This window comes from Cataglyphis hispanica, chromosome 20, assembly GCF_021464435.1.
Source record: "Cataglyphis hispanica isolate Lineage 1 chromosome 20, ULB_Chis1_1.0, whole genome shotgun sequence".
Taxonomy (NCBI): Eukaryota; Metazoa; Arthropoda; class Insecta; order Hymenoptera; family Formicidae; genus Cataglyphis; species Cataglyphis hispanica.
This window is the reverse complement of record NC_065973.1, coordinates 4481194-4494886: the sequence shown is the minus strand read 5'-3', so window position 1 is coordinate 4494886 and position 13693 is coordinate 4481194. Positions and strand designations below refer to the sequence as shown.

The window sequence follows — 13693 nt, the reverse complement described above, 5'->3', positions numbered from 1 at the left end:
ATTGATAACCCCGCGCGGTCGCGATAAAAAAAAAACCGCCCCTTATAAAGAAACGCTTAGCGATGGCAAATCGGGTAACGATAATCCCAACTGTAATCCAATGAGACGAGGTGGAGATTCCTCGCAACGTTGCACAACAAAAAGCGATCATCAGATATATTAATTTCATCGCTCCCTCGTTATCATTCGATCGACGATATTTGTTTCTCTTCTTCGTTCATCGATAATAGTTAAGAGACACTTATTTGTGGAGACGATTTAGCGACGCGATTTAGCATAGGGGGACACACCGGGACCTGTTATAGGGCTCCGTGAGTCGCCTCTTAGACCTGCGTAAGGTCTCGAGCAATCTCTTCCCAGTCGGACGAACGAATCAGGAGGAGATAATGGCACGTTCACGAGGCGTCGAATCATTATCAATCGATCAAACTCTATTTGCGTCGTGGCGTTAGCGATATAAAGGACCGTCCCGTAAGAAAAGGCGAAGAGAAGAATTTCCATCTCCCCCGTTCACAAATTTTTTCATTGAAAAATCTACAACGGAAAACACGTGATATGTTAACAAAAAAATTTTATATAAATAATAATTATATAATAATATAATATAATAATAATTTTATATAAATTTGTTATAAATAAAATGAACATGCAGAATTTGAAATTGAATTTATTTAGATGAAAAAGAAAATTATAAAATAGTTACAGCTCTAGATAAAGACGACGTTTTTCACGAGGAGCAATTTATGATGTGAAAACAATATGAATCCTTACTTCTTAAAATAAAGAATTTTTTTAGCGGAAGCAGATAGAGGCGATAAATCGAATAAGAACTTTCAAGGAAACAAACTTCCCGTATTTACCCACGCGAGAAATTGTTCGCGTTCGCAAACACGAATGTACTTTGAATTTCCGTCAACAATCTTCTTATCGCGTCCGCCTAATACGCGACGAGACCTTATATACGATGGTGCAATATAAGCGTTTCCTTATTATTATTATTATTATTATTACCAGTGTCGTAAGCGAACGGCGAGTGTCCGACTGCGCGTAGCAATTACGGCGATAATCGCGGGCGACGTTCGCGATGATGACACGTGAACATCTGATTTCTCGTTTAAGGACAGCGTAATCGGCGCAGCGCGATTCCGGCCAAGGCGAAAATCTTCGCGTCGCAATTAACGTAATCACATGCACCGATCCCATTTTCTCGAAGAAACACTTGAACGCGAAAATTTACGCCGCAACTTTGACAAAAATCAGCTGTGGATATCCTGAAATCACAAAATCTCTTCGATCGTCGCAACGCGATGACCGCGTTACGGATGTCCCGAGAAACACCCTGTATAAGAGTACGGGAGAAGGAGGGGGGGCAGGGGGAGGGGGAGACAGAGAAGAGAGCGGACATGCCAGCGAGATGGGAAGAAAAAGGAGGGAAGAAGGTGGAGAGTTAATTGAATCCGAGCAGCGTATAAGTGGAATGGCCTATTCCTCCTTTGGCTCCGCTTATTCTTCTTTTTTCCCGCGTACCTCTCCCCCCCCTCCCCCGCCTCACCATCCCCTCGTCACGGCCCTCCCCCACAGCTCCTCGCGCCGTCCTTCGCAGCTCCTTGTACCCTCTTCGGTCAGGGTACCAAGGAGGATCGGTGGAAGGACGCCAAAGAGGTTCCGGAGAGTGAAAGAGAAAGAGAGAGAGTGAGAGGGGGAGGAGGGGGAGAGAGAAGGAAGCATTCCTTTGTCTCTGCGCGCACGGATCTAGATCATATGTAGCATATAATGCAGAGGCAAAAGCGCGTACAGACGCGTGATGTGCGTGTGCGCACGCCCGTTGTGGCATACGGTGAAACAACGGAGCACACACGGAGCTTTGCACGTGCGCTTTCAAAGGGTCCTGCCGCGATATTCCCTCCGGTCATCCCGAGGCGGTTCTTGTCTCGGACGATATACTCGGTATGAGTTACGTCCGCGTTAATTCGATTTGCCTCGTGTATCTTATATACCCACGGCTACAATTATCATCCGCGAGAGGTTGAGAGGAGACGAGAAAGAGAGGAAGAGAGAGAGAGAGAGATTTCTTTTCTCGTGCCGTACCGTACGATACGGATTTTATCAAAATCCCTCTAGGAGGAAGCGGATTACTTAAAGGACATCGTCGCGGATTCTCTCTAATAATAATATCCGAAGAATTGGCGTGAAAGGAAAAAATTTGTTATATTTTTCTCGCGTGACAGACACTCGGCATTTCGTATCGACGCTGACCTGTCATTGACGCTGACAATGACAGGACACGTGCCGCGTTCTGTCATTCCGCCAACGGTCGCTCGTTGACAACCCTCGCAATAATGCGCGCCGGGTGTATTTGCGTACCCCAAAATAGCTCTCGGTCCTCCCTGAAGACGACGGGAGAGAATGGCGGAGAGAAGACCGACCGAGGAAGGCGAGGAGGGGGAGGGAAGGGAACGGTGGACACGGTGTATACCGCAAAACCAGTTCGTTGGTGAGTAAACAAAAAACGAGAAGGGGCCAACGCCGCGCGGCCTCGTTGCCCGTTGCGAAGGGGGAGAGAATCGCTGCTTTATTGCTAATTCGAAGACATTCGCCCGGCAGAAATGAAACTTTATAGTCCGCCCGCAGGCCAGGAGGGGCCCTTACGTATACGCGAACACTGCGTGGTCCACGTGGTCTAAAACAGTTACGAACCTAGTCCGATGAAAGAAGTCTTAAAAAAATAAAAAAGAAATAAAAAATAAAAAGAAACATATACGTATCTCTGAAGCGCATCGCAGATTTGATTGTGAGATCTTTGCTAAACATTCCCAATGCGATATTCAAGATTCTTAAATTTATGCGCGGTTAATATGAAAACGCAGCTTCTCTCTCGCGAAGAGAGAGAGAGAGAGAGAGAGAGAGAGAAGACGAATGTTCATCTCGGGCATTCTTATATCTTGTATAATTTTGTGTTACAACACGGGATAGAATAATTCAGCGTATAAATGTGCTGTGTAAGATATATTGTTGGATGCTCGACGTGTTGAGGAACCGAGAAGCTTGAAGTACCCACGGCGCGATATCGACGAGACGACGAATCGCCGCGGGTGGCTCTTACGCCCGTGAGAATCTTGGGGCTTCCCGGAGCGTCGTGGCTCGTTACGTCTCATTACGAGTCCAACGAGTTGTAACGATCGCTCGCGCGAAAATTGCTTTCAATACGCGCTGCAAGTGCGAAACTTGTATGCAGACACGTATACTTTGTATATCAGACTGCTGCACACGATTCCTCTTCCACCTATAAAGTTAAACAATGATATGCGTGATCGTGTGTCAAGATAAAAAGACGCACTGCGCTTTACGCGGCAGCTGTGTAAAGTGTGATTGCACATTGCTAATATAGGTAGGTAGGTAGATAGGTAGGTAGGTAGGTAGGTAGGTAGGTAGGTAGGTAGGTAGGTAGGTAGGTAGGTAGGTAGGTAGGTAGGTAGGTAGGTAGGTAGGTAGGTAGGTAGGTGGTAGGTGGGCAGGTGGAGCAGGCAGAGAGAGAGAGAGAGAGAGAGAGAGAGAGAAGGGAGGAAAGGAGAGGAATGTCTGTCGAGGTAGCGGGAGATGCGCGTCAGGGGCCCGTCCTCCCCCTAATTGACAAATTGGAATCTTATTAGAAGCCCGTGATGCCGGTGGAGACCGAGAGAAGAGGACGGATGGGGAAGAGAGGGGAAGGGGGAGGGGAGGCGGTCGCGCCGACGGGTTGTTGCGAGAAGAGGAAGGTGAGAAAAAAACAGAGGGTCAGAGAGAGGGACCTGTACGTGCGCAGGGTGCTGTGAAAGACGAGGAGAATGAGGGACATAATGCGCGGACGGCACGATACTAACAGGTTGTACCGGCCCACGGTGGAACGTAGAGAAGTACCTTACTACGCTCGGCCTGCCGGCCGGCAGGCGAATGCCACCCAGGAAGCGTTCGCGCGTGCGCGATCTGTGTGGCCTCGGCGCGATCCGACCACCGGGCCCAACCGAGCACGGCCGAGATCACGCGAGGACGCCCGAAGACGACGTGTGCTGGCCCACCCGGTAGAGCGCGCGCGTGCCGCGTCCTGTGTGGTCCCCTCGTGGTCGCTCCTCTCTCGCTTCTCTCTTCTCTCGTCTCTTCGCGGGCCCCCTTCTTCGCTCTACCTACCCCCCCCTCCTCCTCCTCCTCCTCCTCAACCCGGCCCCTCTCCCCCTCTCCCCCTCTGCGCGCTCACTACTCCTCTAGATGCGCCTCTCGCTCCCTGAGCCGGCTACGTGCGCGCCACTCTCCCTCTCGCTTCCCCGTCGCTCTTTCTCCCTCGCACTTATCGCCTCCGCGTCTCGTACTCTCTGTCCGGGCTGCGAAGATGAGGTGGTTCCGTGGAAGAGAAGCGGGAGATGCCGAACAGTGGCGCGAGTACCGAGGGACGTGGAAAGCGATATCGTATCGAATATATGCAACTTTTCCCCCGTTTACAGATTATAGTAGGTAATTATAATAAATTTAATAAACTTAGTAGAAACTGAGTAAACTTAAAAGAAGAAATATGACGGAGATAAATCGTCGGCAGAGCTAAGATGATTTAATGAGAGAAAGAAATCATGATTTATGTGAGAATATAGATAAAATTAATAAAGTGTTTAAATTATAATTTGAAAAAAAAAGAAGCGTTATTTCATCATCTATCTCCGATTACTCGTCGCGAATCGTCACAACGGCCTGATAATATTCAGAAAAAAATCGCGCCGACACAAGCGAGGGAGGCTACTTAGAATTCCATCTACGTCAATGGTTGAAGAAGCGAGATGAGGTAGTGAGCCCGCGCTTGACTCGCTCCATCTCTCCTTTCCCGCTTCTCGATTTCCTTCGCACGGCTTGACTCGACCACGTGCTAACTTACGAGCTACGATCGCTGTACCCTTCCACTGCTTTCTCTCCTCTCTCTCCCTCTTTCTCACCTACATTCCATCCGACTATCTCTCTCTCTCCTCCTCTCTCGTCCGACTCCCCTCATCCCGGCTGGCTGCTGCCCTCGCGTCGTATCGTTTTTTCGCTCTCCTCCAGGACCACTCTAGATTATTAATCCACCAGCGAGAGAGAGAGAGAGAGAGAGAGGATCCGTGACGTTCGCGGAGAGAAAATTATGGGCTGGGAGCGCGGTCGAGGTGCTGCTGCGTTAACAAGCGTCAGCGTGCGGAGGGAGGGACGGCTTCGCGAAGAGATACGAGATCGCGTTCTCGAGGAAACCGAGGGGTGGAGGGGCGGGGGGGCTCTTCGCGCCGGAGATCGCACCCTGCAATCCCGATCAAAACTTGATATCCGGTGACGCGGGTACGGTTTCCGCGAACTCTTCGGCCGAGCGAGTGATCCTCGAGCGCCTCGAGAATCACTCGCGACGGAGCGATACCTCATCCATTCCGCTATACTCCCCGCGATGTGAAGTTACGCACAATGTAAGATGAGAGATTATATGGGGTGTTCGATGAGAGCGGGCGCGTTACGTAAAAAGCGCGCTGCGCCACTTCACGTTATAACGCACTGTGAAGATTCAATTATACCGCGAACGAGATATCCACTCGCGGAATTCCACCCCCCCCTCCCCCTCCCCTCCTTCCACAAATGGGGAATGAGGGGGAGGGGGAGGGGGGGTTCCGAATCTCTTTTTCTGGCAAATATACGTGGCGGAGAGGGGCAGCTCTACTTAGTCTCACCCGAGTGGAAATATAAAAAGGAATGTATCTGGAAAACGAGCTTGGTGTGTGAAAACAAGAGACTAGAACCGTAGACAATTTTTTTTTTTTTTTTTTTCCACGTGGAAAATGTAAATTATGGTCCTCGATCTTCGGAATTCGGTTTGTACGTATATATATATATATACGAACGACGCAGATATTGAAAGCAAATGAGACAAAGAGGAGGAAAGTGATAGCGCGTTTAACAGAGATGGAATGAAAGGATGAGAGGAAAGAAGGATAAGGAAGCGAGAGAGGAAGAACGAGACAGAGAGAGAGAGAGAGAGAGAGGGGTCGGCAGGGTTCAAAGAGCCGACACAGTGGTTAAAGAGCCTTCTTCCTCTCTCCATCTTGACACGCAACAAGTACAAGACGCAACCTTTCGAGTTGAACAGGAAGGGTGGGCGAGAACGGTGTTCTCGCTTTTTTCATCTACGATCTTTCTCTCTCTCTCTTTTTCTCTGTCTCTCTCTCTCTCTCTCTCTCTCTCTCTTCCTCCATCCTTTTTCCTCTTCACATCGGCGCAGCAAATTTATTTCACGTTCCTGCCTTTTCTGGACCTTTCACAATATTTGGCCACGCTTTGGCATCCGATACCGAACGGTCACCAGGAGATACGGCTTTGAACCGTTCATGATGGATGATTCGAAGTCGCCACGAACCGCACTGCTCTCTCCCTCTCTCTTTCTCCCCTCCCCATTCTCTTTGTCTATCTTTCTATTTCTATCTTTATCTTCCTTCTCTATCCGATAAAGGATGCTAGATGACAGCGAAATCCAGGGCCGCTTAACTTTGGTGGTGGTCCTGAAATCGATATTGTGCGAGACGCAGTTCAGACTTTATTGAAAAAATAATATTCTTTCCTTAAATAAGACATTTTCGCAAAAAAAAAAAAAAAAAATTGCGGGATAAATCCTTTGCCTATCCTAAATTTCTCGATCATCTGTCGATTTCATGACATGACCCAAGAAGTGCTCGCGAATATCGCGCTGCGGGAGTCCTCCTCGTCCCGAGGAGAGTCGGGCGACTAGTGCGAGCCGTCCCTGGAACGGCGCGGACCCTTCAGCCCCGGGACCGTTCTCCACCGCGCTTCGTGCAGGTATATAAATTCTAGTGCTATTATTGGGGTTTGCGCCTTCTCTTTCACAAGGCCCTCTGGGACCCCACGGCGGCCCCTTTGAGCTACTCTTTTCACCTCTCTCGCTCCCGGTGCCCTTTCGCTCCCGCTTATCGTTCTCGACCCCCTTGCCCCCCCTCCTTCCGCCCCTCCTGTCCCAGTCCCCTCGGCATCACCGTTCGTCTCCTTCTCCTCGTCCGCCGCCGCCGCCTCCTCCGCCACCGCCGCCACCGCCGCCTCCTCCGCCACCGCCGCCTCCTCCTCCTCCTTCTCCTCCTCCTCCACCGTTTCGTCTCCACTTCTCTCGTCAGTTATGCCGCACCGCCCCTGTGTCCTGTTTGTTTTTCCTCGCGTCGTTCTTCCGTTTGCTAAACGCACCTTAAATTACGCGGCCGATGATAAATATTTGAGCCGTCCATTACACGAAAGGACCCAACTCGGACCATCGTCGTTCGGACCATCAGCGTTACCCTTCAGCTCTTGCTCGACATTAGGTTCCTCCTGGGATATCGTGTTACCTCGAAAAAGAGACAGCTGAGCTCGTACATCGAAGATGCACGGCGTCTCGTCGATAGAAATTTGCGGGACGAAGAAGAGCTTTCGGTTTGGAAAAAAAATATTTTAAGGAGTCGATGTATATACATATACACACTTCGACGATTTTGAATCGAGATACAAGTAAAATTTTTCATTAATTTTCATTTTTTTATTTAACTTTGTTCGTGCGCGATACTTGAGGAACTCTGTCTCCGTTCAAAATCAAATTTTTTTATGTAATTATATATATATATATATATATATATATATATATATATATATATATAGTACGCAAACAAGATATATTTTGTCAAAATCATTCTTCTCTTTTCGATCTTAATTTTCAATCTATCTTCTTTGTTATTTTAAACAGTTAGATCACTCTTTTTCAAGGTGTCTATTTCCTGGGAAAATATAAAAAACCTGGAATTCTTAGGGAATTTTTTTACATCTAGAAAAATTAGGGAATTCTCAGGGAAATTTGTTGGGACTGAATGTGTGTTTAAAATATATTATAAATATATATCTGTCTCTATTTATGTATTCAATGTATTAACAAAATATTAAATATGCAATACATATTTTTTATTTTAATTTTTAATGATAAAAAATTCAAAAATTTTATCTTAACAGAAGCTAAAAGTTTTATTTTCAGTACTCTTATAAATCTAGCACTTGAAACTTAAGTAGCTTTGTATTTTTCCTTTCTATGAATGAAAAGCATTGGATATGTATACAATAAGAAAACTTATTTTAGAAAATTGCATCAAAAAATATTTAAAATATTCTCTTTACCTAGAATTTTGAACAAAAATACCTGGAAAATCAGGGAATGTCCAGGGAAATTTTTCACAGGATTTGAGTAAACACCCTGTCTTTGGGAGCTTTTTAATCTCTAGTTTTCACTGCGAACACACTATAAGAGAAATTGTTCCATATTTCTATTTTATATAAATTATATAAATTAATCGAAAAATCTTAGAATCGAAAATAGGACTAAAAATTCGACTCGAGTATATATTTAAAATAAGAAAATATACACTATCCGAATCTATCGAACATCGATCTATGCGTATGAGTTACGATTCTTATCGTAGCTAAGAGAGATTTGACGGATAGACGCAATAAAACGGATCGATAGCCGCGTGATATTTTTTTTATCGGCCGGAGTCGAATGTCACGGTCCAGCGCGACAGAGAGGAATCTTAATCACGGGGGAGAGAGTCCACCGACAATTCTCTCTTCGTCCACTTGTACTTTCTCACGAGATGCAACGATCTCTCTCTCTCTCTCTCTCTCTCTCTCTCATATATACGCGGCGAGGCAACGCCGCGCCGTTACTCGCACCTCTCTCGATGTATAAGCGAAATTTTATTTTCAATCCGCCGCCGCGAGAGTCAAAGTGCCTCGTAACAGGATTATGAAATGTTTCGGAGTAGCGTTCCACGCGGATGTTTACAGCCCGCGAATACTCGTTGCCTTTTATTGCCGGCAAGTTTCAGCGATTTCTGGCATCGGGCCTCGCGTTAACGAGCGACATTTTATATTTTCATTGGATCGTAACTCTCCCTCTTTCTTCGCGCAGACCGACTATTTTGTATTTTCGGGGATGCGTGCTGAGGGAAAGGGAAAATCAAATTTCACGATACTTTGAAGCTCGTAGAAAAATTTGGATTCTATTCTAATGGAACAGTGAAGTAACTTTTGACGAGTAGCGTGGATTTATCTCTGTTACAGCTGCTGCTTTTTTGGCATATCAAGAATCTTTTTTTATCTTGTCTAGAAATTTCAAAATTACATACTTTATTCCAGGAAAAATTCGAAGTTGACTCACTAAGACTCTGTGATAGTAATTTCCTCAATATTAAATATTATTGAGATATATTTTTAATATTTATCAAAATTTACAACAGCAATTAATACGCCTGTAAATGATTGCGTTCCGATTGATTTATTTTATTAAAATATCCAAGATGCAATTCGCAAAATTAACAATTTCAAATAATAATTTTATAATGTCAAAAAAATAATTTTAAAGAAATAATTTTATAATATTAAAGAAATAAACGTGATCATTAATTTTTGTTTAATACTAACAGCAACTTGCACGATAATTCTACGAATTGTCAAAAGTGGGAGAAAAATTCCGATTCGGATGAAATCCAAGATCGAAGAAAACGCCGCGTTTATACGATCGGTGACGAATGATTTCCCGAGACGGAGATATCGAGAGTCACTTTTTTTTTTCCAGTCGCAACACACGCGGTTGGGTTAGCTACGTCGCGGGCACGTTTCGGCGCGACGTTGTGTAAATTCGGACGGGCCAATGATCGAACGCACGTGCGTTAAGGAAAGATGTTTATTATCAGTAAACCGAGCTCTCTTTGCCGTATCCCCCTTTCTCCGCTTATCCCCCCAGCAGGAGGCTTAGACTTTCATATCAGTCGACGTGTGGCCGCGCTCGGCCTCGGTACGTCTTATCCGCGCGTTGTACTTCGCCGCTTAATGATACGACATTTAATTCGACAACTAATTATTTATATCCCCAATGGCACGCAAGTACCAATCGCGTTTCTCGATTCGAACGATCGATGACAGTACAGGATGCGCGATGCGATTCGTTCATAGATTCCTCTCGCTTTTGAGTGGTTGATAATGGATAATCTGGGGTTTACCTGAACTTGTGAAAAATGCAGGAAAACAACAACATATTTACAATAAGTACAAATTATCGAACGCTAATTGTCATTCATTCGTACAAATTGTCCCCATGTCGGGGAAAATCGCGCCATCTTTAAAAGTCGGCCTTGATACCTTCTCACATGAAAAAATATTCCGAGGTGCGAAAATTCCAAAATTATACATCGAGGAAAGCGACTGATACTTATGATAAAAAAGAAACGGAGAGCGAAGAGAGGAGGAAGAAAAAGACGAGGAGTGCCTGCGGCGCAAGAAGGTTCCCTCAAGGTCATCCCCGTAAGCTTCGCGCATCTCCTAGCGCGTTACTTTCGTCGCGAGGGTGTCGACGCGTGCCTCGGGTAGGTAGAAAATCACTGAGAATCTTCGCAAAGAGATCTCGCGCGAGGATAGGGAGGGATAGTCCTACAGACGTAGGATAATCTTAAAAGAAGAAGTGCGAGAGGAGAAAAGAGAACGATGTACTTCGATAAAGAGAGAAGAACGAAGTAACAAGGTGAGACGGTATATGACGAAGAAGAAGTGCAATCCGATCGTGCTGATAGTGGGGCAGACGAGAAACATCGAAAGAAGAAAAATACAAGAGACGGACAAGAACGAAGAAATGGTTCGCGAGAAAGCGGAGAGACAGAAGGATCGAGAAGACGAGTAGGGGAGAGAACGAGAGACCGATCGAAGGAGAAAGCTAGAAGATCATTCTCCGAGTCTCTTTCTTCTTCTTCTCCCTTTCTCTCGCACTCCCAATCTCTTCTTTCTCTCTCTCCCTCTCTCTTTCTCCTTATCCCTCCTGTCACGTGCACCTGTCTTCGTTTACCTGGTGAACGCCCCGCCCCAGCCAATAGAGGTACGGCGGGCCTGGTGACGTCAGTCACGCGTACCAGGAGGCCCTAGGTAGAGGGGACGAGATCATCCACCACCACCTTTGGAGGACACGAGAGCCCCACGGGGGCCAGCGGCTAACAGCAGCCAGCGGCAGCGGTCTGGCCGGCCGTTTGCCACGGGGTGGGGGCAGGAAGAGGGGTACTCTGGACCTGGCCAGGTCGCAGAAACAACGCAGGAGTAACCCACCAAAACCCATCCTGTATTTCCCACCACCGTGGCTCGTCCGGAAAACGTGCGCCAGCTTCCGGACAGCGGTTTCGTGCGAGTTCAGTCAAGTGAGTCGAGTCGCACATACATCCTCTCGCGACGAAAACCAATCGCAGGGGGTTTTCGAGTGAGGAAAGACGGGAACGCGTTGGCACGTGCCGACGAGGCAATTTAAAGGGCTCTCACGGGTGTCGAATCGTTCGACAGTGTCATACAATCGGGTGCGAATCCGACGTAAGATATAATTCTCGGGATGTAGAATGTAGATTGTAGAAAGATCCTCCTCGATTCGGTACCAACACCGATTCGATGACACCCGGTATAATGTCGGCATCGTGAAAGGAAGAGCAAGACCTTTTTGTTCCGATCTTACGGCAGGTTCGCAGCGCGTCCCGTTCGGGGTTCTCCCGGTTGAACCATTCCGTCGGTTGCGCGCGGTTGTGATCATCGGCGCGACTACCAGGGGATCGCATCGGTGGTAAGAGTGCGTGCACTCGGGAGGGGTGTGTGATGCCCTGGTTATGGTTAAGCGTGAGTGAGGTCAATGGCGAGAGGCGGGGAGGAAGAATCGGTTGCAGAACGTCACCAACATCGTCATCGTCGTCGTCGTCGTTCTGCCAGCCATTCTGCAGACGACGAGAATAGTGACCGTGCAGGGTCCACCTCGAGGCAGAGGCACGCGATTATGGTGCACCATCGTAATCATCGCCGCGGTCTCCAGGCGAGCCACCACTGTGCCATCGGGAGACGCCATACGGGCCTCTCGCTCTTCCAGATACTCCTGCTCATCCTCGGCCTCTGGCTGCCCTTATTCGAGAACGGCGCGCTGGCGTGCGGACCCGGTAGGGGCGGCGGCCGACGGCCGACCGTGAGGAAGCTCACACCCCTCGTCTATAAGCAGCATGTGCCAAACGTCAGTGAGAACACTCTTCCGGCCAGCGGGATCCACGAGGGAAAGGTAACCAGGGATGATGCCAAATTCCGAAATCTCGTGCCCAACTACAACACGGACATCGTCTTTAAGGATGAGGAAGGCACCGGCGCGGATCGTCTCATGACACAGGTGAACGCGATTTCTCCTTCGGGAATACAAAAAAGGGTGCGAGTAGACGAACAACTGTCATCTTCCTTTGACAGATATCAAAATTTATAATTTAACAAATATACTCTATTTATTTACACTTGTAAATCATACAATCATTTCTTTTTCGAATATATATATAAAAAAAAATAATACAGAAATATCTAAATATATAATTGGATAAATCTGTAAATAAAAAAATCGAGTCATACAATCTTGATCTCGTATTAAAAGGAAGATTGCTTATCACATTCACCTACTTGCGCCTTTAATATATTATCTGGTACGCGACAGATAAATCGTCAATCTCGCGAGTGTAAACAAAGTTAACGATCTTTATCAAGATTTGAGTTAAATCTAGCTGGAGTAAAAAAAAGTCATCGATATCAACAATCTGAAACGCAATCTGTGTACTGTCATTTCATTACCGCGCTTGTACAAACGACAATTTGATTCCGCACGTGACCCTCGCGTCACAGGTAGCAGAGTCATACTTTGGAAGTGTGGCAGCTATATAATGTCACGTCGATGATAAAACTGCGTCAAGTTGCGATAAAGACGGCCGTCCTTGACGTGCCCGTCGCGCCGGTGAATCATCCAGCGAAATGACACGGCGTTTACGAGGGATATTATACCAGCGGATCGATCGATCGCGTTCCGTCTCATATTAATTAAAGTGACAATCGAACGCGACGTTATCGGGACGTCATCGGGTCTCACCTTCCTCCGCTTCCTCGTCGATTTGCCTGGGTGCAGAAAATGATGAAGGATGATCGGGGGGAGTCCCGGGGAAAAAGGCCAGGAATTTCTCTCCGTTAAAGATTTTATCTATATATCTTTGTCTTTAGAAAAATTAGTGTCTAATATACATGAAATTTTCTCTCCCTCTTGCCTCATTACTCTCTCTCTCTCTCCGTTTCATCCGATGTGTCGATGTTTTCTGCATATCATGACTTTGATCCGTACAAATGATACGCATTACAAAACAGTATTACGATGTGATGTAACGTGATTTATTCTGATAACGCGTGCATTACGCGTGGATGACGTTTGAAGCTCGTGTAATTGAAAGAAACGATTATTCAAAGAATTAAAATTCGCATAATTCTTCTATTATTTTTTACTAAAAATAGAAGTTGATAATAATCGCTGAGTACAAGAATTGATCTTATCATAGTAATTCCAATGGCATTGACTTTTTTTTTAACATTTGCAAATCTCATTGATGCTAGTGTTTTAAATTTCATCTTAAAATCTGTCGTGTCACCAACATTCAAGAGACAGCTGCGCTTTCTATATTTATTGAACAGTTTTCGAAAATCAACATCGCCAGGGAAATAAATAAATAATGTGTCAAAATAAGAACTGAGTTTTCACACACATAATGTGTGATGAATATAAAAATATTCGTCAACTTCAAATATCTCGAGCAGAATTTTTTTT

General features: G+C 46.2%; 1 protein-coding gene across 1 annotated transcript in view; it reads left to right on the top strand.

Annotated features, from left to right (window-relative positions):
* Window positions 1-10494: 10494 nt before the first annotated feature.
* The window catches only part of LOC126857136 (sonic hedgehog protein), a 43381-nt gene continuing 40182 nt past the window's right edge, over window positions 10495-13693 (top strand). Inside the window, exon 1 of the mRNA XM_050606295.1 lies at window positions 10495-12232. Within this exon, the coding sequence (XP_050462252.1) occupies window positions 11714-12232 (519 nt within the window). The 5' untranslated portion in view covers window positions 10495-11713. The remainder of the gene's footprint in view (window positions 12233-13693) is intronic.